This window comes from Sus scrofa, chromosome 14 (assembly GCF_000003025.6).
Source record: "Sus scrofa isolate TJ Tabasco breed Duroc chromosome 14, Sscrofa11.1, whole genome shotgun sequence".
In the NCBI taxonomy this organism is placed as follows: domain Eukaryota; kingdom Metazoa; phylum Chordata; class Mammalia; order Artiodactyla; family Suidae; genus Sus; species Sus scrofa.
In genome coordinates this window covers 70478449-70504100 of record NC_010456.5, presented here as the reverse complement: position 1 = coordinate 70504100, position 25652 = coordinate 70478449, and the positions used below count along the sequence as shown (strand labels likewise).

The window sequence follows — 25652 nt, the reverse complement described above, 5'->3', positions numbered from 1 at the left end:
TAATCTGCAACCTTGCTCACCTCATTTATTAGCTCTGATTTTTAAGTGAATTCCTTAGAATTTTCTGAATACCATAACATGACATATTCAAATAGATAGTTTTACTTCTTTTCCACTTTATATGTGTTTTATTTTCTTTTCTTAAATTATCTGACTGGAACTTCTAGTACAATACTGAATAGAATTCAAAGAGGACCTTCTTGTCTTCCTCCTGATTACAGGGAGAAAGCATTTACTCTTTCACCATTAAGTATGATCTTAACTGTGGGTTTTTATAGATTCCCTTTATCAGGTTGAAGAATGTGTTTGTCTTTTTTAATTTAAATTGAATGTCTGATAATGCTTTCCTTATATATCCAATAGTGAACACAAGTGGGAATGAAAATTCAACTCATTTAAACAGTAGGAATTAGGGAATTCCCGTCGTGGCGCAGTGGTTAATGAATCCGACTAGGAACCATGAGGTTGCGGGTTCGATCCCTGCCCTTGCTCAGTGGGTTAACAATCCGGCGTTGCCGTGAGCTGTGGTGTAGGTTGCAGACGCGGCTCGGATCCCGCGTTGCTGTGGCTCTGGTGTAGGCCAGTGGCTACGGCTCCAATTGGACCCCTAGCCTGGGAATCTCCATATGCCGCGGGAGCGGCCCAAGACCAAGAAATAGCAAAAAAAAGACAAAAAACAAAACAAAACAAAACAAAACAGTAGGAATTAGAGGAACACAGCTGGATGATTAGACCAAGAGTAATGTACTGTCATTTTCCTTGTGCATTATGCTTTTAAAAGAAGTAATACTGATGAAAATGTCTTCCTATGATTTTGTTCATATTTAATATTTTTTCATATTTCATATTAAAAAACCCTACTCTACCAACTTGTTTTTTAGCAATCCATATTTCATGCCTTTTAAGTGTCTCCTGAGTTTAGGGAATGCTCTGTACTTAGTGTGACCCATAGTTTTTCCAAGTCATGTATGTGATAATCATTTATTTGGACTTGAATGACCATTGCTATAAATTTATAAGATATTTAGTGATGTTTAACATCATAGGTAGCCTTGTGCTTCATTTGAACTAGAGAAGTATTTGTGGTGTAGTTAGTCATGAAGTCATCTTGATGTAGACAAGTAAACCAAAGGATTCTTGCTCATTCTGGTATGCTATATGGAATGCTGTTTTGAATGGTTTATTTCTGCTTTAGAGGAAACCAGCAATATTCTGGGGGTTGTCCACATTTCCAGCATTTTGCATCTGTTGTATTTATGATAGAAACAAGGCAAAAAAAGAGTATTTAGTCATCTGCTGATTCCATTTGGTGTTAAACACATACTTTTCTCTAGAGTGCAAGAATGCTAATTTATTTTATGTATGAGGGTGGATCACAGCCATTCTTAGAGATATGAGTGTTTAAGTTGGCAAAAACTAAACACCGAGTATTCTGCATATAGACGATCAATTCTTGGTATCTAGTTCTTGAGTACGGCAAAATCTTTGTTAGTTAGAGATCTGGATTTTAAATAAAACTTATCTTCTAATAGGTAGACATATATAGTTAACTTTTAAACTATAGCCATAGCCATTACATTTTCAGATCAGAAGGTTTCTGTATGCACTCTGGTAAGTATGAAATATGACATAAGTAGATCTCACAAGTAAATTATAAGATATACAGGTGAACTTGTTCTATGATCTATCTATGCAAAGATAAAAGGGATCAGGAAGTTTTATGTTCTGTATTTCTGTGTACTTTACCTGTCTTCTCAGGTATGACTAGACAAGTTTCTGGTATCTTTTTCCCATATATGATAGGATATTTTTGTATGTGTGAAATGTTTCAAATTGCTAATTGAAAAATTTTAATTTGGTTGATGTTTGTTCATTCATTAAATAATATTTGTCAGATACCTTTCATATGCCCTCATGGAACTTAAATGCCATTAAGAAGACAAAAAACAAACATGGTAAATAACTATACTATAAAGTATATTAGTAGTAAGTAGTAATAAGAAAATAAAACAGGGAAAGTAGTATGGCATATCAAGGGTGTAATTGTTAGCTGAACTTTTAGACTGGGTGGCTGACGGAGGTCTTACTGAAAAGTGGATTTTGAGTAAAGGCACAAAAGAAGTGAGAGACCCAGTCCTGGATCCAGAAGAGTGTGCCAGCAATGGGATGGCCTAAGGTAGGTATAAAACATGTCTAATTTTTAGAGAACCAGAAGGGAAGTCCATGTAGCTGGATCATAAGGAGCAAGAAGAGGTCAGAATGATATTTAGGATGGTTAAAGCAAAGCAGTTAGATGATAATTTGCTAGAGATGACAAGTGGTCAAATTCTAGATAAATGAGGGTAAAGGTGGTAGAATTTGCTGACAGACTAAATGGGAGATTTTAGAAAAAGAGAAGTAAAGGCAGACAGCAAGGTTTTTGGCCTGGATAATTGGGAGAATTGCTGATTACTGAACTGGTGAACAGTGGGAGTAGTTGTTTGAAGGATACTATCAAGAGCTCAGGTTTTGATGTTCCATGTTTGAGAAGTATATTAGAGATTTAGTTGGCTTTTATGTCAATTTTTTGGCTCTCTTTCACCTGATGCATTTTGAAATGCTCACCTGCCTCTCTGTGAAGCAATTCTTAACTTATTCATGCTTTTCCTTAGAGTTCCTATAATAATTCTAATCTATTCTACTATTTTATTCCACCATTTTATTTTAGCATGTTATTATTTAGCAATTTCGAGAGAGCAGAGGACTTCAGAGTGTGTGTGTATTTTTACTTTGTTTTTGTATTTTCCCCTAACTCTTAGTTCAGTTCCACTGTATAAATATTTGTTGAAATCAGTATCTAAGAATACTCAAAACTTAACAAGATTATTAACCTAGGTTATTTCTGTTTTCCTCAATCAGATGGATCTGATTATTGGTTAATGTAGGGAGCACTGACTTAACTTTCTGAAAAGCATGTCAAATATGGAACATCTTACATGCATTCTATTCAAGCTCTTGCTTCCTGCTGGGGAGTATAATTAGAAATCAGATTTTTAAAATAACAACCTGAGATTCATAGCAATAAGCACTGAATGACACACTTGCCTGTAAGTGTGAAAAACTGTCATCAACAGCTAGGCCAGAACACTTGGAAGAATAGTTCATAGGCAAATCTAGTTAGCCTAATTGGGAACACAATTAAAGAACATTTCCATTCTAGACTGAGAATATCTTAGCTTTTTGCAGTTGTGATTTCCTTTTCCAAAATTAGAGTCTTTATGTGAAGGAAAAGTAAATTATCTTAAAGCAGCAACCCTCAAGGTTTTCTGATGCCTTTAGAGTGATGATAGGTGTTATCAATTCATTGGTCACTCTGTGCCACTCCTATACAAGGCCTAGGGAATGAAAGAATTAGGACATCATTTTGGCTCCAATAAGAACTCAGAAACTGGTTAAAGACACAGATGTGTCAATGATTAACTATAGCCAATGGTAATGGATTAAGAAGTGCTAGATTGGTGCTATGTACACCCTGTTGGAACACATGAGTGTGTGTGTGGATGACAGAACATGAGAGTCAAAGATGTCTTGAAGGATGAATGGTCATTTAATAGGAGATGTGAGGAGAGGGAGAAATATAGCTCATGAAAAGGCATCTATAAACTTATGTGGTTCTGTGGTGGCTCTAGAAAAGGGTGCCTGTGAGAGAAGTAATAGGAAGTGTGTGTGTGAGAGAGAAGCTGCAGTCAGATCGTACTTATTTATTATCATAAAAATAGGAGATTTATTGTGTGTGAATTAATAGTCACTTGAAATTTTTTAATTAAGGAGTAAGGATCATGTTTAGAGAGACTCCTCTGAGGGTATTATAAACAAAATATTGTATTAGTCAAAAAATTGTCTCTAATATTTCTCGAATTTGCTCTTTCCTCCTTGCAAGCACTTCCTTAGTTTTCTCCCTAATTATTTTTCCTCTGGACCACTACTAGTAATGAGGATAAGGATAAAGAGTGCTTACTGGAGAAAAAGTAAATGGGTAAAATAGTAAATCTTATCTGATGGTTGGGATGAAAGAGTGGAAGAGTTAAGATATTCCTTTAAAAAAAAGAAAAGATATTCCTTAAGTTTTTGGTTAGTCAGCTAGATTTTGTGGTCCTTTAGTCAGAGAATGTTGGAGGAGAAACACATTTGGGGGCATGTGTAAGAAAAACAATGGGTTCAATTTTGGACGTATTCCTTTTGAGACTCACCTTGAGGTATGCTCCTGGAGCTCAGTAGAGAGGTAACTATTTTTCAGTTTAAATTTAGTATTCAGGAGTTCCCTTTGTGGCTCAGTGGTTAATCAACCTGACTAGTATCCATGAGAATGTGGGTTTGATCCCTGGCCTTGCTCAGTGGGTTAAGGATCCAGCATTGCCATGAGCTGTGGTGTAGAGTCACAGACATGGCTCAGATCCTGCTTTGCTACAGCTCTGATTCAACCCCTAGCCTGGGAACCTTCATGTGCTGTGGGTGCAGCCCTAAAAATAAACCCCATAATAAATAAATAAAGTGAATTTAGTGTTCATTGTCATCTAAGAATACAGGGGTGAAACATTTTAAAGAGGGAATATAGCCAATAGTTTGCTGTACAGAGAGAGATCAAGTAAGAAAAAGCTGGAAAAATGTTTCACATTAAATTAGTTAACCTCACCAATACCCTGTAAGGCAGAAATTATTACCTCAGTTTTGCAGCTGAAGTAAGGTTTATTATTACCCTCAAGATCTCCTGCTGTTGGAGTGTTTTTGTGTTGGAGTTGTAACCCCAATGCTCATACTATTTCCATAATGAGACAGACTTCCTGCCTTGGAGTTACTCAGCATTTGTCTCAATTTTCTCCACATATTGTAGGCTCTTCAAGCCCAGAAGCATGCGTTATCCACCTTTCCAGTCTCTTCCAAGGTCAGATACACATTTGCTGTAAATTCAAAGCATAGAGATTGCATTCATAAGGTTCACACAACATCTGTGCTAGTGCTTAAGAGCAGAGGTCAGGGATTCTTTTTGTTTGGCCAATTGGTTTTGAATGTTTTTAAGTGGGGCCAATACTCTCTAGTGTGCGTGAGTCTCACCACTCTCTATTGACTTACATCTGGCCGATTCATATTTCCCAGTTAGAATAAACATCTGAGTTTTATTATTCTAAAACCTTAGCTTTATTTTTATTTATTTATTTATTTATTTTTTGTCTTTTTGCATTTTCTTGAGCCGCTCCCAAGGCATATAGAGGTTCCCAGGCTAGGGATCTAATCAGAGCTATAGCCACCAGCCTACACCACAGCCACAGCAACGTGGGATCCGAGCTGTGTCTGTGACCCATACCACAGCTCACAGCAATGCCAAATCCTTAACCTACTGAGCAAGGCCATGGATCGAACCTGCAACCTCATGGTTCCTAGTCAGATTCGTTAACCATTGCCACCATGGGAACTCCTAAAGCCTTAACTTTAGAATCACAACTTGCGGCAGGTCTTTCAAGCTTGTTGAATTAAACTAAAAAGCCAAACAGCTTTTTTTTCCTCTGGGAAAAGCAACCATTGATCTGTCATTAATTACATGTCATGTTTAGAATTGTTTCTTTATCAAAAATAGGTTGAAATAGTCAAGATGATGCTTATTAATTTTAGTCTTTCTTCATCTACTTCTCATATATATATGGCATATGGAAGTTCCCAGGCTAGGGTCAAATTAGAACTACAGCCATTGGCCTACACCACAGCCACAGCAGTAATCCACAGCCACATCTGTGACCTATACCACAGCTGGATGCTGGATCACATCCAAAGCTTAAGACACACCCAATGCTGGATCCCCGACCCACTGAGTGAGGGCAGGGATCGAGCCCACATCCTCATGGATACTAGTTGGAGTCATTTCCATTGCACTACAACGGGAACTCCCTCTCATGTATATTTTTGAGCAAACTAAATGACTTTATTGATCACACTTTAATTTCCAGTGTTATAATTTTCACTGGAGATTTTCTTACCAGTCTTATTCTGCAACTTAATTAAGGAATAAGTTTCTAATCTGAGTTGTATTAGGCTGACAATTATATTTGTCAGGAAGCTATGCCTGAAGTGTGTATTTTCTTTTGGACCACCACAGAACGCAGGGTTGTAGGAAAGTCCTTAAGACAGACTTTGGGAGAGATGATGAAACAACTGACAATGACAACAGAACAGTGTTGGGTAGAAAGAGGGTTAAGACAGGAGTCAATCCTGGACCCTATTCATAGCTGGACCATTAAATGAAAAAGAATAAAGAGCGTTTGAATATAGGAAGCATTCTAGCTGTTCAAGAAATGTCAGCTTTCTTAAGAAAATCACCACTGCCACTTTTTATTAATCTTAATAGGGATAATATTTATATTAAATATTAATATTTATATTGTATTAACTTTTTATATCTCCTCATGGGATTTATTTTGTGAAAGAAAATAACTAAATGACTGAGAACACATAAAAAAAGGATAAGTTACTATGTAAATATAAGGAGTTATTAACTAGGATCTTGCACCCACATCCCTGAGCTTGGATCCCATTTGTACTAAGTGAGGCTACTTGCTTTTCTGAGATGCACCAGAATGCTTGGGAATTGGTTATCTATTTCTCACAAGGGATCACAGAAGCTTAAATAAGGAATTAAGGGTCACTATATTTATTGATCCTTAAAATCCAGTTGAACTCTCATAGGTATGAATTAATATGTACTTTAGAGAAAAAGTTTTCTGACTTACAAATATTTGACTTTTGTTAGATTAAGTGATGAAATATACACACAAGTGGAAGCGTAAAGTACAGCAACCAGATCCTGTTGAAGTAGCTCATTATTTTTATGTTTTTCTGTTTGTTCCTTTTACTTTAGTCATATAGTAAGTAGATGACTTCAGACAGGATTTATTTTTTAGATATAAATTTGGGGCAAATAATAGGTTCAAGATGTATTTGTTTCAGATGAATAGAAAATGAATATAGTGCCTTTCCGAACTTTATATATGCATTTTCTTGACTAACATAGTAGTCTGCATTCGAATTAAGTAATAATGTTTTCCTAGGAGGTTTCTTTGGAGTTATTAATATTCACTTTGGTGTATTTCAACTGCTCAAGGTATGCATTAATAGCCCAGCGTACATACCTTGGGGATATCTTAATACTATTATTATATGGTTTCTCAGTTTTCTATTTGAATTTGAAGAATTCTTTATTTTCTCCTTTATTGAATTTGTCTTATTAATATGAAATGGAACTGGGAAATAAGTATAGAAAAGCACTAAATGTCCCTCTCTGCTGCTGTCTTGATTGTAAAATCTTGCATTATTTTCAATCTCTTTTTTTTTTCTCAGAAACTTCTTTTTTTAATCTCTGTAGTCTACTCTTATTTCACCATCTTATATCCCTCAGTTCAGTTAAGGCTAAGTATGCTACTTCCTAATCTGTGTTGGAGAAAAACAGCTAAATTAGCAGGTGTTTGCACTGTTTTGTTTTGTGATACAACATGAAGCTGCCCAGTGTCCAGTGAAGCAGTTAGCAGGTGGCATCTTGGCAGAGAGAAGATTGGGGATAGAAGCCACCCAAGAATGGAATCCAAATAGCAGAGAATCCATAGGCTTTTCTGCTGCACATCTTCTTAGTCTTAAGAAAACAAAGATGCTCTTTATTAGTCCCTTCCCTCCCCTACCCGAGTGGTTTTGTAAGCTCCACAAACCTCATTTAAACACCTGGAAGAAAAACTTGATAATTTGCATGTAGTTCTGCTTTGTTGAGCAGAGTATCTGCTAAGCTATTCCACTTGGGCAGGGATGTAGCTTAGTAAGGAAGTTTTCTCTGATTCTTTGAAATGGGCTTTGTTCAAGGGTGTATAGAATCAATTGCTGTGAAAATCCTTTAGCTTTGCCCTTTCTGATGGCCAAGCTATAGGAACTTTCTCTTCTAACTTTTAAAACCTTCAGATTTTTTTTCTTTTTAAAGCAGAAGCTCTTAAAATGTGTAAGAGACATTTATAAATATACTGCATATCTAGTTTCATCTTCCTTCTCTTAATATCAGGGGAAATGTAACATGACAGATCTGTTGCTTATTTATATGGGTGTCCTTTGTCAAGAGAAGTCACAAGCTGTGAATATTTACTTGACTTTTGTATTAATACTTGTGTTTTGTTTGCTTCTGTGTAAATTTTTAAAATTGAAGTATAAGATACATTCATAAAAATGTATAGCTTATACACATACAGGTCAATGGATTTTCCAAGCTAAACACACCACCTCCAAGGTAACTAGCACCTGAAGCAAGAAACAGAAAATTACCAGAATTCAAAAGATCCCTTATGCCCCTTTCCAGTCTCTAATCACCCCTCAAGAGTAAACACTATTCTGATTTCTGGAACTATGGATTAGTTTTTCCTGAGTTTGAACTTTAAGTAGATAGAATCAAACAATATGTACTATTTTTTGTCTGGTATTTCTCATTCCATATTTCATATTGTTCATATAGCTGCATTTTGTTCACCCTCATTACTTTGAGTTATTTCTAATTTGGGGCTATTATGAAGAGTGTTTCTCTGAACAATTTTATTTGTATTTTAATGAACATATGAAAATACTTCTGTAAGTGTGTTTCTTCTCCCAGGAATGGAATAGAGCTAGTTCATGGGAATATCTATCTATCTATCTATCTATCTATCTATCTATCTATCTATCTATCTATCTATCTATCTACCTACCTACCTATCCATCCATCCACCCACCCATCTACCTACTTACTTATCTATCTTCAGTAGATACTGTCAAACCCATTTTCCAAAATACTTGTATCACTGGCTTTACTAAATGTAAACATATGTATAATTTAATTTTACTCTTTAGCTTTCTGTGACATTATCACGTAAAAATCTGTCGAGCCTCTGGCTTATGTATATTTTCCCACACAGTTAATTTTTTGGAGTTATCATATCCAAAGTTTCTTACCCATGCTGAATATAATTTCCTCTTACTTATTTCTCAGTTATTTGTATGTTTCCTCAACAAATGATTAAACACTTAATATGTGTCATGTACTATGAGATAATTGATAAAAAATAAATAAGCTATTGTGTTTGCATTCAAGGGGAGTATAATGAAGTGAGGGAAACAAAAGGATGAATAGGTAAATTTTAATTGATTTCACCCAAATCTAAAAAGCTTCCTTGATCTATTGTTCCCAGATTTAGTAAAGAAGGCCATTAACAACTTTTCAAATTCATTCATGACTTCTAGATTTTTAAAAAATCATGTGCTATACAATATAGATTTTCCTTTTTTGAAGAGAACAGACCCCATATTCTTCTTATTATTTTTTCTTTTTTCTTTTTTTTTTTAGGGCTGCACCACAGCATATGGAGGTTCCCAGGCTAGGGGTCAAATCAAAACTGTAGCTGCTAGCCTACACCACAGCCACAGCAAAGCAGGATCTGAGCTGTGTCTCCGACCCACACCACATCTCATGGCAACACCGGATCCCCAACCCACTGAGCGAGGTCAGGGATCAAACCCACAACCTCATGGTTACTATGTGGGTTTGTTAACCACTGAGTCACAATGGGAACTCCCAGACCCTGTATTTCTAACTCGCTCATACAGAAGTCATCCTGTCTTACAAGCTGCTTTCTTTAAAAAACTTTAATTCTCTTTTCTTAAAGTATAGTGACCATAATTATCTATAGTAACTTGGGTTCTAGGCTTTTGCTCATCTCTCTCTGTCCTTTTTTTTTTTTAATGAGAATTTAGTATCTTCTGATGTCCTTCCTGGTATACAAAAATGCACATATTTAGCCTTAGGGGCTAGCACACAAAATTTTCAAGTTTACATCTTCAAGAGACAACTGATGCTGACTCTAGGTTCTTGTCCTTGTTGTAATATTCATCCTGGGTGAAGGCCCTGAAACCTTCTCATGCATGACTTTAGCTCCCAACTATGAGTTACTGAATCACAGATTTCTAGTTCTAGCTCAAATCCAATATATTTTCATTTGATATTATGCTGGCATCTCATTTTTGGCAGATGACAAAATGTACTTTACCTTTCTCTTTCAAACACATTCTTCATTCTCTATTCCCCATCTTGGTGAATGCATCACTGTGTAAATGATGGTTAAAACAGTTTTCTTGATGTTTCTAAATACCTCCACCTGCTCTCCCCCCATCTAAGTATCATGAAGTCTTACCATTTTTACCTCCTAAATATTTCTTGATCCATCCTACTGTAGCCTCACAATAGTTTTCACTGTTCAGGTGCTCATTGTCTCTTGCTTAGATTATTGTTGGTCTTGACTGAAATCACTAATCACTAGTACAGCTATCTTTGAAAATATACATCTGAGCTTGTTGTTTGCACAGTTCTTTAGCGTGGCATCTGAGGTATCTCCTACTTGTCTTTCTAGCTGGATTCATCACCTTTTCTTCTCAGGTTCTCTATACTTGGAGTGCCACCTGCAGTAGCATGCATGCATGCTCCTTGCTCTGTTATGCCTCAGGCCTTTGCACATGCTGTTTTCTTTGCTTGTTGTTTTTTTTCTGCATTAATCACAAGGATAATTTCTACTCAATGTTTAAAAATTATCTCCTGTGATAAATTTTCTTCAATGCCCTCAAGCTGAGGGACTTTTCTCTATGTTATGAATAACTCTATTTTAATTCTCATATAAATTTATATTTCCCCTTCTGATTTATAGGCTCTTTACCCTATTCCTAACATTTAGCACATTGCCTGATTAATAGGAGGGGGGTCCTCAACAGTATTTGTTGAATGAATGGTTGAATTAATGAACTGATAGCTTAGATCCCTCCATTTTTATACTTTGTGATCTTTAAAATCCCTAAATACATTTTGTTTCCTTGCCAGGGTTAAAACTCATATGTTGCTTCTCTACCCACTTGCACAGACTTGTAAGGTCTTCTTTTTTAATCCCATCTGTGTGTTTCTTCATCAGCTGGAAGCATTTAATGTCTCCTTAACTTGGAAAACTCATGTAAGCTTTTTCTTCTGGAATACTAAAAAAAAAAAAAAAAAAGATATTAAATAAGTATCAATCCCTGAGACACTGAATTCCTTATACTTCTGCATCCAGTGAAGTCCCTAATTGACCCTGCTATTTAATTCCTATTTTTACCTAGTTTTAAATTTAATAGACAACCTATGAACCTTTAAACCTATGGTTTCTTCAGTTAAAACAAAATAAAACAACTGCTACCACCACCACAACTTTTGTTTAGAAGGGCAGTATTCATTAGTTGCCTTTTTATCTGTATGCCTATTTTACTACGTTAAAATTATCCTTTGGGATGTCTTTTAGGAAAAAAATGTTCTTACTTTTTCAATTTTTCTTATCTAAACCCTGTAACCTGCCTTTCTTTTCCCCACCTGCTGCCATAATGTGTTATTTTTATTACATTCCCTGAACTTTTCTCAGAGGCTTTGTCAGCTTGCTCTTTGGGGCATCAGTGCTTATTAAGAATTCTGTAATTGCCTTAGGTAGAGATAACAAAGCCTAGGCGCAAAAGCCAAAATATGTTACAATTTTTAAATTTCCAAATCCCCTACAGCATCCAAATTGCCACAGTTAACAGTCAGGTATACATAGCTATATTAGCTAAAAAAAATAATATTTTTAAACTTTATCCTTTTTTTGTAATAGTATGTGTTCACAGACTTTCACCTTTTAGAAACTACTTAAACATTGAATCTTTTTTTTTTTTTGTCTTTTTGTCTTTTCTAGGGCCACACCCATGGCATATGGAGGTTCCCAGGCTAGGGGTCTAATCAGAGCTGTAGCCGCTGGCCTACGCCAGAGCCACAGCAATGCGGGATCTGAGCTGGGTCTGTGACCTACGCCACAGCTCATGGCAGTGCTGGATCCTTAACCCACTGAATGAGGCCAGGGATCGAACCCACAACCTCATGGTTCCTAGTCAGATTTGTTAACTACTGAGCCACAACAGGAACTCCAACATTGAACATTTTATTCTAAATGGAGAAGGGTAAACCTCCACTTCAGAGGAGGTTTATAATCAGTTATATTTATACTGCAATATGCAGAGATTTTCTTCAGCTCTTTCTGAATAGTTACACTTTTTATTGCTATTCTTCTGAGGAATGTGCATCCTTTATAAACATTAAATTATTTATCTTCTAAGTCACACTGAGATAAATGTAGATAGTGCTACAAAATTGTGGGGAATATGAAAATCACCAAAACCATCACAGGATGGAAACAGGAACCTAAGTTTGAAAAATTTTAGGAATACAATACTTCTGTACTTTTTCTATAATTCTCAACTATTTTCCCAGTATATCCCATTTCCAATGTTTTACTTAGTCCTGTGAAAGGGTTGGCAGAAGTATCATTATCTACATTTTTACAGCTGGAAAACAGACACTGAAGAGTAGAACTACCCTGCTTAGAATGCTAATGACAGAGCTGAAACTAGAATCCAGACCAGAAATATGGAGGAGGGGGGAGAATCATACCAAGCCCAGAAAACCACAAAGTTTCTTTTCTTGGGTAATTAATAAGTATGAACAGTGGGTTGACAGCTACTTCTAACTGTCCTCCCTATACCTTATAAAAAAGTTAATCTCCCCCAAAGCCTGCATGAAGTAGCAAACAGCCTTTATTTTCAGAAAGGAAGGAGCTAAAAATATAGCAGTGCAGCCATTTATTAACCTCAAGCAACATTATCTGAAGGTAGCAGAGTCTTGTGAATAAATCATGGGATTTGCAATCAGAAGTCTGCATGTCACTTCTTTTACCAGCCTTTTAATACCCTTAGACTAAATACCTATTTAGTTAAAGCAGGGCTAATAGCACCAGTCTTACTACCTCAAAGGGTACTGTGATGATCAATGAGGTGCTAACCAGAAGCACTTTATAAATTATGTCATCATACAGCACAAGTCCTCATCCTTGAATAGTAGCAAATAAGAGGAATCCTTCCCATGCAGAAAAGAGTATAACATGGTTGTGACATCATGGCTTAGCAGTTACACTCACTTGGGTTACGATGCAAGAAATGCCACCCACCATTTAGCTATGGGTCATCTCAGTAACTTAGTCTTTCTAGATCTCAGTTTTCTCATCTTTAAAAAAGGAGAATAGTATCTATCATGAGTTTTCTTAGTACATGAGCTATTGTATGAAGTACATGAATTGTTAAGTTCCCTTGAGTTAATTTTCTTTAAAATAAGCCACTTATATTAATAATTTTAGATTTCTAGGAAAGTTGCAAAAATAGTACAGAACATTCCCATTGACTTTTTCTCTAGGTTTTCTCCATTGTTAGTGTCTTACATTTGCCGCAGTGAACAAACATTGATGTAACTTAATTTTGGTCTTTATTTGGAATTCATTAGTTTTTCCACGAATGTCTTTTTTTCTGTGCCAGGATCCAATCCAGGGTTCTATGTTACATTTAGTTGCTATGTCATTCTTCTCCTCTGGTCTGGGACAGTTTATCAGTCTCTATTTTTCATGACCTTAACAATCTTGAGGAATACTGTCCCCAGTCTGGTTTTTTTTTTTTTTTTTGCCATTTTTCTCATGATTAGAGTGGGATTGTATGGGTTGTTGGAAAGAATTCCAGATGGTGAAATGCTCACCTGTCACAATATATCAAGGAGCACAGGATATCCATATGACATCACTGATGATAAGTCATCATTCAGTTAAGGTAGTGCTTGCCAGGGCTTTTCACTGTATATCGAGGTAGTTTTGATCCACTATCTCTTCTTCTCCCACTGTTTGGAATACCTTTCATTTATATTTACTGCAAATGTCATCTCTGAGGAAATACCTTCCCTGACCACCCAAACTAAAACAGCTTTCTCCTCTCAAGTCAGTCTCTATTACATTTCACTTTTGTGTTTTCTTCATAACATTTTTTTTTTTGTCTTTTTAGGGATGCACCCGTGGCATATGGAGGTTCCCAGGCTAGGGGTCCAATCAGAGCTGTAGCTGCCGGCCTACACCACAGCCACAAGCAATGCTGGATCCTTAACCCACTGAGCAAGGCCAGGTATTGAATCTGCATCCTTATGGATACTAGTCAAGTTCATTAACCACTGAGCCACTACTGGAACTCCTCTTCATAGCATTTTTCATTACCTGAAATTGTCTCATGTATTTGTTTACCTAGTTTATTGTTTGTCTCTAGGCCCCGTTCCCCTCCAACAAGAACAGAAGCTTTGGGAGATCAAGGTCCTTGTAGGATTGTTCACTTATGCCTACTTGATGTCTAAGCACAAGGGCTAACTAGCTTATACCAAGTGCTCAATAACTTTTTGTTGAATAAATGTCAAAGAAAGAAAGATCCAGGATTAATTTATTAGTAAGTATTTCTGAAAGAGTGGAAGATAGCTGAATGGGGGGAGATTAAATTTTATATTCACAACTCAATTGGTTTAGTTTTAACAAAAAGGTTAAATGCAATAATCACCATCTATGCAAATATGTAATCAGCATCCTTGTAAATCAAGCTCTCTTATAATTCACGTATAATGTGAATGCTATTTTTCTGACTTATAAGTATATGATGACAAATGTAAGATCTATTCAGTTATTGCACATCTGTATTTGCTAATTGGCTCAGATTTCCTACTTTATATATTTTAACAGAATAAGGAGGAGTGTAGAAATAATTTAAGCCCTTCATTTTAATTTATAGTTATGACTTAGTGTCTATTATCTTTTCATTTATATTGGCAGAAAAATGGAGCTGCTTTGTATAAGTCTTTCTTCCATAGCCCATTGTATGGAACCTTTCTTTTTATTTCTCTCCTCAGGACTTAAAATCTCCAAATCAGAGGGATGAAATTGCAGGTGCCCGGGCCTCTTTGAAGGAGAACTCCCCCATATTGCATTCAATTTGTTCAGCTTATTTGGAACATTCTGATGTTGCTTCCCTCAAAGCCAGCAAGGATACAGTGTGTGAAGAAATTCAGAATGCCCTCAATGTGATTTCAAATGCTTCACAAGGCATCCAGAATATGTCACCCCCACCAGAACCTCAGGCAGCAACCCTGGGAAGTGCCCTTGATGAACTTGAGGTAAGTTGAGTGAAAATTAAAATGTGATTTGATGTACCAATGTGAGAATAAATAGATGTGGGTTTTCAAATCCTGGGGTTGGAGTTCAAGACTAAGAGTAAATAAAAATCCAGTTACATAATCAGTCTCTATCATATCATCATCTTGTGATTTCCAATGAACTGATGAACAGGATAATACTCTATCTGTTGACTTCTGATTCCTTTACATCTCTGCCAAAGAAGTCAATGAATTTAAGTTGGGATTGTTAATTAGATGGAAATGATGACTTTATTTTACATAGATCCATTTATGAAAGGAAAAATTTATTCATTCTTTAAATACTTACTATTGGCATTGTTTTGGTATTGGGATATAATTGAGCACTGCCCTGGTGAAGCTTATATTCTAACAAAATATAGGGAAAAATAAAAACAATAAACATTATATATAAGTAAATTGTATAGAATGTTACATTGACAAAGTGAGAAGTTATCAAAGGATTAAGGGAAGTTAAAGAATCTGGCAGATGGGGCTCTTTAGAACAAAGGCTTGAAAACATGCCCCCTGTATTTGTAGGACAGCCCAGAAGCCTTGGAGCCTGGGTGGGGAGGTTGAGGGGTGAGAAGTAGGAGCTGAGGTCAGAAACTCAACAGGGCCAGGTTATGGAAAGCTATGTAGGCTTTTTAGGACACTGGCTTTTACTTCAAATGTGATCCACTATAAGGTTTTAAACAGTAGTGGTGTGCTGAGACTAAACTCTTAAAAGAACTATGCTGGCTGGTTATGGGGCACAGACTGTAAGGGGAACAAAGAAGGGGGTAAAAAACCAGGCAGGTGGAAATTGTAGTAATACAGCTTCTATCCTTATATTGTGTATGCACCACCTCTTTCCACCTCACATTTTTGTGTGGACTAGAATGGCTAGTGACTATTAAGGCTAAATTTTATAAGTAAAGTTAACTGGGTTTGACAGAGCAATTGTAGGAGGTGAGAGAAAGGGAGGAGTCATGGTTGGTGTTGCAGGCTAGATCCTCCAGAAGCACACACTGGACAGAATTTGGGATACAAGGTGCTATTAGAAATTACCATGTGTGAAGGAAGAGGAAGGCAACAGCACTGAGCAGAAGAAGTGTACCTGGAAGCCAAAACCACAAAGCCTAGACCAATCAGCTGGGAGCTCTGAAGACAGTTTTGACCTCAAGTGAATGTTGTCAGACAGAAATATCCATGCCTTTATGCCTCTTTCAGTAGAAGCAGGTCATCCCCCCACCCCAGGAAGGGTATGATCTCTAGGCATGGGGAGTGGGGACCAACCCCCTGCAGCTAAGGCAGACCCTGAGGGAATTGACAGCAGGGGCCGTCTACTGGCCTCGCTCTCCGCAGCTAGGTGGCGCGTCCTACCTGGAAGGAGGACACAGGAAGAACACTTCTGTGTCTGCCATAGATAATTACAAGGGTAATCTGTTCATTTGGTTTTGGGCTCGAGAAACTGGACATACAAAGTTTTGTTTTTGTTTGTTTGTTGGTTGGTTGGTTGGTTTTTAATCAAATATGGTGGGGGAAGACTGGGTGAAGCCAGTTTTGAGAGGGAGATCAGCAACTCAATTTTCAACATGTTGAGTTGAGAGATTTATCAGATATTCCAGTATGACGTCAACGGTCATAGGCTATCCTAGTCAGACATGCACTTGCTTAAGGGAAGACAACATGGTGTTATGCTTAAAGATAAGGGTTCAGGGGCCCAAGTGCCTATGTTCCTATCCCAGCTGTGGTACTTGGTGGGCACTTGCCTGTGTGGACCTTAGGAAAATTATTAATTATTTTATTTAACTCTTAGGTCTCTCATCTGTAAATTGGGGATATTAATAGGACCTACATTATTGTGTTATCTGAATCAGTAAATTAATAATGCATGTAAAAATGCTCATAGCAGTGACTGGCACATAATAAGTGCTCGGTAAATCTTAGAGTTCATTGTTAACTGCAGAAGTGATTATTTGGAAACAGATTCTTCCATAATGAAGAAATCAATACAATGGCAATTACATAAGTTTTACTAACTTAAAAAAATTAAACATCTAATCTATAATTCCTATATTGTTCCTAACATTATTACTTTCGCAGTAAACTTATTAAAACCTTGTTCATTTAAGTTTAGAATAACCTTTCCATATGCTTTCCCTTTAGTTACATGTCTTAAACAGGAATCTTCATTTTTGTTTTTGTCTTTTTAGGGCTGCACCCATGGCATGTGGAGGTTCCCAGGCTAGGGGTCAAGTGGGAGCTATAGCTGTTGGCCTACATCACAGTCACAACAATGTGGGATCCAAGCCGTGTCTGTGACCTACACCACAGCTCTCAGCAACATCAGATCCCCAACCCAAGCAAGGCCAGGGATCGAACTCATGTCCTTATAGTTCACTAACTGCTGAGCCATGACAGGAACTCCTTATCTTCATTTCTAATCTAATATTATTAAATTCTTTATTATCACTATCAATGAAGAAATCTATTAAGTTCTTAATTATTGGCTTCTATGTGAAAATTTTCAGGCCTATTTTTCTAAATAAGATAGATGATTAGTAGTGATTCTTTAATAATATCCCATCATCTAAATATTTGCCCTGTGTAATGAGCCCTCAGTAAACTTGTTTATTAGGTGAGTGTCTTGTCTTTATAACAAGATTGAAAACACATTGTGGGCAAAATTTGTTTCCAACTAATTTTATAGCAGTGATACTATCAGAATATAGGTCCCCTGTACATTAATATGTAACATTTCTTGATAGTTAAACACTTAACATAATTTTATCACTTAATTATTAGTGTCCCTATAATATATTTAAATAAAACTGAAACTCATACAAGTTTTGTAACTTGCTCAAGTCACATGACTAGTGAGTGGTAGTAACCAGGATGTGAATCTAGTCTCTCTGATTTCAGAAGATGTTTCTAACTTCTATGCTATACTAAATTCTCACAGAGCTCAATGTGCCTAATCAAAAGTCAACAAAATTTATGCTAAGATTTTTAGTTTAGGAGTTCCCATTTTGTCTCAGTGGGTTAAGAACTCATTATAGTATCTATGAAGATATAGGTTCGAACCTGGCCTCTCTCAGTAGGTTAAGCAACTGATGTTGCTGCAAGCTGTGAGGTAGGTCACCAACGTGGCTTGGATCCTGCGTTTCTGTGGCTGTGGCATAGGCTGGCAGTTATGGCTCCAATTTGACCCCTAGCTTGGGAACTTTCATATGCCAGAGGTGCAGCTATAAAAAGAAAAAGAAAGATTCTTAGTTTGTTGGAACCATCAGAGATATCATATATGTAAGCCAGTCCAAATGACAGCATAACTTTTTTTTTTAGTTGTATAATGATCATAACAATCTAATTTCACAGGATTTCCATCCCACTGACAGCATAACTTTTTAATGAAAAATGATTTTCTGGGTACTTTAGTCATTTAAGGAGAAATAGTCTGTACATGGGGGAATGACTACTATGGTGAGGTGATATTTGCAAGAGTGGACAGGTAGGATTGTATATCATATTTTTCTTAGTACTAAGCAAGATTGTGTCAGGGGATGCTTACGTAAGAGGTTCAGTTTATTCCAAATGCTTTATTCTATATTCTTAGGATTTTAGAAGAAGACAGAAGATTCGCAAGTTGCTTTCCTTCTAGGGACTTCTTTTTCTCATTTTTTAGTTGAAAGTGGCTGCTATCAGAAAAAATAGCAGTGGTTAGAGAGGAGGACAAAGCATGAGTGTGTGTTATTGTATATGGATATAGCTTTGATGGGAATGAGCATAGGCATAGTGATGGAGTCTTTCCTTTCTTTAGAAAAATGGTGGACTCCATTCTTATTATTAAGACAGAAGGGAATTTCAAAGATATTACCCAGAAATTCAATACTGCCTCAACAATCTTTGAAATTCAGTCCTAATCAGAACTAGGGATGGCAAGCTGGTACAGAATGTCTGAATTTTATATATGTTTTGTATCCAAGTTACAAATAGCTGCTGAGGCTGTCTGAACTAGATAAAGCAGAATTTACTGAGCATTTAGCCTTTTTAAATGATTTTGTAAATTAAATGGCTTCACTTTTCTTTATTTACAGGAAGCTGTATTGGTAAAGGATCCAAAATAACCTTTGCTCTATCTTGCTTCTGAAAATATAATACTATGAAATAAATTGATGTAGTAAATACTCTGTTGGGAGTAAGTCTCATTAAATGTTTATAGTGTGGAAGTGTATCAGAGCGCTTACTCAACAACTACCATGCCGAAGCTTCGTTAAATCTTTCATTCTGGTCCATGGATGGTTATGGAAATGAAACCTTAGATTTATTGGTAGAGAAAATAGAAGCTAAATTAGAACACTGTGTGGGTTAAATCGATTGATTTATTGGAAAAGCTAATGTGAATTATAGGGTGTTCCTTGTGCATTTATGACTGAATTAGAGTTGAGAAGTGTCAAATTGTAGATTAACAGAATTTTGAAAATATCTTTAAGGGAGAAACTTTGCCAGTGGAAATTGCTTTGAAACTCTGGGGCTATGAAGGTATATTTTCTCTTGTGTGGAGGGAAAAGGCAGCTTATGTAATTGTAATCCACAAGAATTATCCAGATTGTCTTGTGATAAAGATGACAATAACAAAGGAGTTTTGCAGGGTTTTCTTATTCTCAAAGAGCTGTCATGTTTATTTCCTATTTTCTTTTTTTACATATTCATTTACGTGTCATCATTCATATGTTGTATCCCCAACACCTAGAAAAATGACTTATACATAGTAAATGCAAGGTAAATATCCATGAATGAATGAAGGAAAATATCCATGAATGAATGAAGGAAGGAAAGAATGAGTATAAGGATGTCATTTTGCAACATTGGATTGAAAAACATTTTTCCTTTATTACTGTTTTCTTTTCCTGTCTCCAGCTTGCAGTTTAGGTACTTGGAATATGTGCTCTACTTTATCTAACTTTTAACTGGGATGTAAATTTTTAATGAGGGAAACCACAAGGAAAATATCAGTTTCCATCTGTGATAAGGGTGCACAAAGAGGGAAAAAAATGATTTCTCAGTACCTGTCTAGCCTTAGTTTAGGTTCCCTGTAACTGCCAAGATATATCCTGCATTTTGCTAAGGGTAGTAATTTTGAGGTATATGTTTTTTGTATTTTAATATTTTCAGCTGAAGGAGAAAACAGGTACTCTGTTAATTAGATTAGCAGTTAGGAGCTAAAGAAAAATAGGCATCAGTGATATCTAGTAGCAATTTAATATGGAAAATCTGTTTGGCATTTAGAAATATAGTGAACTAGGAGAACTAAAAACAATGGATACAATATTTGTAAATATGTGGATAATCCAATAGGTGAATTAGAGGAATTTGCTGGGGCCAGCCAGTTACCAAGAGTGCAAATCCAAACTAGCAAGACAGCACAAATTATGCTGGTGGATATGGGGAATTTCTTTTTCATTATGGCGTATAGTTTAGATTTGGGAGGGCCAGGAACTGAGAACAAAAGACAGAGCCCTCCAGCTGGAATATCACGTGAGATATTACATTATTTTGAGAATCCTTTCATTTGACCACCTCATTGGATGAACGAGAAAACTACTAGCCCATACAGAAAGAGATGCTAGGTAAAATTGACTGGTTTAACTTGGCCCTGGTGTCTTAGAGAAAATACAAAAACATCTTGGAAATGTTCTAACTGAAAGTATTCTTATCCGGTTTTTGGATCAAAAGTCATATTATCTGTGTAGCCTCTAAAAGTCAGCTGGACATTTAATTTAAAGTTGTATTATCCTGGCAATATCTTCAAATAACTGCTAGAAGTAAATTCAAATTCCCTCCGCACCATACACTCAGTTAATAAAACATGCTTATACAAGTCCAAGGAAAATAAGTTTTCAAAAGACAAATAAGCAAGCCACCATGAATGAAACTTTGTAGAAAGAACAGACTGCAGAATTATATCTGCAGATATTGAAATTGTAAGATACTAGATGTAAATTAATATGCTCAATATACATCATTTCTTTATTTATTCACTAACATGAGGAGTATGATGAATGTACAAAAGACTATCAAAACTGACCAGGCAGAACTACCTAAAATGAAAAACATAATTGTGAAAACTTCAATGGTTGAGCAAAACAGGAAATTATAGCAGATTAATGATCTGAAAGTTGTATTTGAAGAAGTTATAGAGCACTGCAGAGACACAAAATAAAGATACTTCTTAAAAGCAGTTAAGGTACGTGGAGGGTAGTGTGACAAGCTCTAAAATATTCTGTAAGACACAGAGTAGAGAAAAGTATAAAAAACACGAAGAATTTCCTAGAACTAATAGAAGACATCAATATTCATAGCTAAAAAGCCCAATAATTTCCACATGAGATATAAAAAAATCCACATTTACACATATTGAAGTAAAACTGAAGAACACCAAAGACAAAAAGGATATTTTAAAAAGTAAAAGGGATAGCTTTTTCCTCAGCATGATGGCAGAATAGGGAGGCTCCTGACTCTCCCTCTAGCCATAGGTGCAGTGAATAAACTATACATGTATCAGTTGCCTCTGAGAGAAATCCAGAAACTGGCTGAGAGATTCCTGCATGTGGGTCAACCCAGAAAATACCCATCTCAAAACAGGAAAAACTGAAACACACTCTCATCATAAGCTCCATCATTAACACAGCATTATACAATTAAGAGGGAGCCCCTATCTCCCAGCTTCTCCTTGAGGAGAATAGGTTTTGAAACCTATCTAACACCCCAACTTTTTGGCTGCTACAAGAGCAACTATCTATTGACTTATCTGTCTCCTGTGATCTTAGTATTTTGGGGGAGGAAATATAAAGATATTGATTTACTTTAAACATTAATTTAAGCAAGCATGTCAAAACATCTAAAGTAGCTATATATATATCTCAATAGACAGTATAATTTGAAAACATGGAGAAAGGAAATATGGAATGAGAAAATAAAAAACTTAGTCAATCCAAGAGAAGAAACACCTTGAGGAAAAAACCAAAACCAAAACAAAACAAAACAATAAAAAAAGGATAAATAGAGAATGGGAAATATGGTAAAATTAATCCAAGTATTTCTGTAATCATAAAATTGTAATAAATATACAAGAAAATATAAACTCTTAAACGCACAAATACTGAGAATGTAGAATAGAAAACAGACTCTGGTTATATCTTGTTTATAAGAAGCTCACATAAAACTTAAAAACAGGAGTTCAAAAGTCAAAGGATGAAAAAAATATACCCAGCAAATCCTAACCAAATAAATCTGATATAGCTATATTAATATTATTTAAAATAAATTGATAATTATGGTTGCTATCTAGCAAGAAAAGATTAAATTCGCCAGGAGATTGTAACACATACTTTTCAAGGACATGGAAAATTAGCGAATGTTGACCACTTAGGAAGCCAATGATTTTCAAAGAAGGAGTTCACTTGATGGCGCAGCAGAAATGAATCCAACCAGGAACCATGAGGTTGAGGGTTTGATCCCCGGCCTCGCTCAGTGGGTTAACAATCCAGCTTTGCTGTGAGCTGTGGTGTAGGTCGCAGATGCAGCTCAGATCCTGCAATGCTGTGGCTCTGGTGTAGGCCAGCAGCCATAGCTCTGTTTAGACCCCTAGCCTGGGAACCTCCATATGCTGTGGGTATGGCCATAAAAAGACCAAAAAAAAAAAAAAAAAAACAAAAGAAGGCCACCCAGAAATACACCTAGATAAATAAATGAAATAAATAACCCCACTGTTTGGAATCCTGTTTTTGAAAAGCACATTATGTTACTCTCCCATCAAAGAATAAATTACAATTAATAGTAAAATTATTTATAACTGATTAATAAAAATAATTAAATTTGAGGGATACAGCTAATTAATAATAGCAAATAGCTAATTAGAAGGAAATTTATCACAAAAATACTTATATTAAAAATAAAAGTGGCTGAGAACTATAAAATGCTATATATAAAGGAATATATAAAAATGATAAAGGAAATAGATGATTCAAAGAAATGGAAAGACATTCCATGCCCTTGAATTGGAAGAATTATTATTGGTAAAATGGCTATACTTCCCAAAGCAATCTACAGGTTTAATGCAATCCCTACCAAGTTATCCATGACCTTTTTCACAGAACTAGAACAAATAATGCTAAAACTTCTGTGGAATTACAAAAGATCCAAAACTGCCAAAGTAATCCTGAGGAAAAATAACAAAGCTAGAGGCATAACCCCCTCAGACTTCAGACAATTCTACAAAGCTATCGTAATCAAAACAATGTGGTATTTGCACAAAAACAGATATATGAATCAATGGAACAGAATAGAGAGCTCAGAAATAAACCCACACAGCTATGGTCAATTAATATAGGGCAAAAGAGTCAAGAATATACAGTGGAGAAAAGGCAGTCTCTTCAGCAACTGGTGTTGGGAAAGCTGGACAGCCACATATAAATCAATGAAGTTAAAGCATTCCCTCACACTATACACAAAAAACTCTCAAAATGGCTTAAAGACTTAAGACCTGACACCATAAAACTCCTAGAAAAGAACATAGGCAAAACATCCTCTGACATAAATTTTAGCAATGTTTTCTTAGATCACTCTCCCAAGTCAAAAAAAAAAAAATAAAAGCAAAAATAAATGGGCTAACTATGGAGAACAGTTTGGAGATACCTTAGAAATCTATACATAGAACTTCCATATGACCTTGCAATCCCACTCTTGGGCATCTATCCGGACAAAACTCTACTTAAAAGAGACACATGCACCCGCATGTTCATTGCAGCACTATTCACAATAGCCAGGACATGGAAACAACCCAAATGTCCATTGACAGATGATTGGATTTGGAAGATGTGGTATATATACACAATGGAATACTACTCAGCCATAAAAAAGAATGACATCATGCCATTTGCAGCAACATGGATGGAACTAGAGAATCTCATCCTGAGTGAAATGAGCCAGAAAGACAAAGACAAATACCATATGATATCACTTATAACTGGAATCTAATATCCAGCACAAATGAACATCTCCTCAGAAAAGAAAATCATGGACTTGGAGAAGAGACTTGTGGCTGCCTGATGGGAGGGGGAGGGAGTGGGAGGGATGGGGAGCTTGGGGTTATCAGACACAACTTAGAATAGATTTACAAGGAGATCCTGCTGAGTAGCATTGAGAACTATGTCTAGATACTCATGTTGCAACAGAAGAAAGGGTGGGGTAAAAAATGTAATTATAATGTATACATGTAAGGATAACCTGACCCCCTTGCTGTACAGTGGGAAAATAAAAAAAAAAATTAAAAAAAATAAAAAAAATAAATGGGCTACATCAAACTTAAAGATTTTGCACTGCAAAGAAAACAAACAAACAAAAACCCCCAAAACCCTGAAAAAAACAAACAAACAAAAAATAAACTTGTGGACCAGGAGAAAATATTTGCAAATGATGTAACTAACAAGGGCTTAATTTCTGAAATATACAAACAACTCATACAATTCAATATTTAAAAATAAAACTACCAAATCAAAAAATGGGCAGAAGTCCTAAGTAAATATTTCTCCAAAGAAGACATACAAATGGCTAACAAGCATCAAATTCTCTAATTATTAGGGAAATGCTAATCAAAACCACAATAAGGTATCACCTCATGCTGGTCAGAATAGCTGTCATTAAAAAGTTTACAAATAATAAGAGCTAAAAGGATGTGGAGAAAAAGGAACCATCCTACAGTGTTGGTGGGGATGTAATTTGGTGCAGCCGCTATGAAGAACAATATGGAAGTTCCTTAAAAAAATAAATATAGAATAATCATATCATATCCCACTCCTGGACACATATCCATAAAAGACAAAACTCTAATTTAAAAAGATTCATGCACCCCAATGTCCATTGCAGCACTGTTTAAAATAGCCAAAATGTGGAAGCAATCTAAGTATCCATTGACAGAGGAATAGATAAAAAAGATGTGGCGTGTGTGTGTGTATAATATATATAAATAATGGAATATTAGTCATAAAAAGGAATGAAATAATGCAATTTGCAGAAACAATGGATGGTCTTAGAGATTATCACACAAAGTGAAGTTAAATCAAAGACATATGATATCACTTATTTTAAATATGATACAAATGAACTTATTCACAAAACAAACAGACTTACTGACACAGAAAACAGCCTTAAGGTTATCAAAGGGGGAAGGAGGCAGAAGGGATAAATTAAGAGTTTGGAATTAAGAGATACAAATTACTATATAGGAGTTCCCACTGTGGCTCAGTGGGTTAGGAAACTGACTAGTGTCCATGAGGATGTGCTTTCGATCCCTGGCCTCATTTGTTAGGTTAAGGATCTGGCATTGCCTTGAACTGTGTTGTAGGTCTCAGACGCAGCTCAGATCCTGTGTTGCTGTGGCTGTGGTGTAGGCCGGCAGCTGCAGCTCTGACTCGGCCCCTAGCCTGGGAATTTCCAATGCCACAGATGTGGCCTTAAAAAGCAAAAAAAAAAAAAAAAAAAAAAAAAGGAAAAG

General features: G+C 36.0%; 1 protein-coding gene across 8 annotated transcripts in view; it reads left to right on the top strand.

The window, feature by feature from the left end:
• CTNNA3 (catenin alpha 3) overlaps window positions 1-25652 on the top strand; it is a 1779313-nt gene that overhangs the window by 470443 nt on the left and 1283218 nt on the right. For 7 of the 8 annotated variants that reach the window (XM_021074380.1, XM_021074384.1, XM_021074383.1 and 4 more), the window contains one exon: window positions 14834-15097. In XM_021074380.1, the coding sequence (XP_020930039.1) occupies window positions 14834-15097 (264 nt within the window). Of the gene's footprint in view, window positions 1-14099; window positions 14380-14833; window positions 15098-25652 lie in introns of those variants that run through there. The other variant, XM_005671036.3, reaches the window with a different exon arrangement.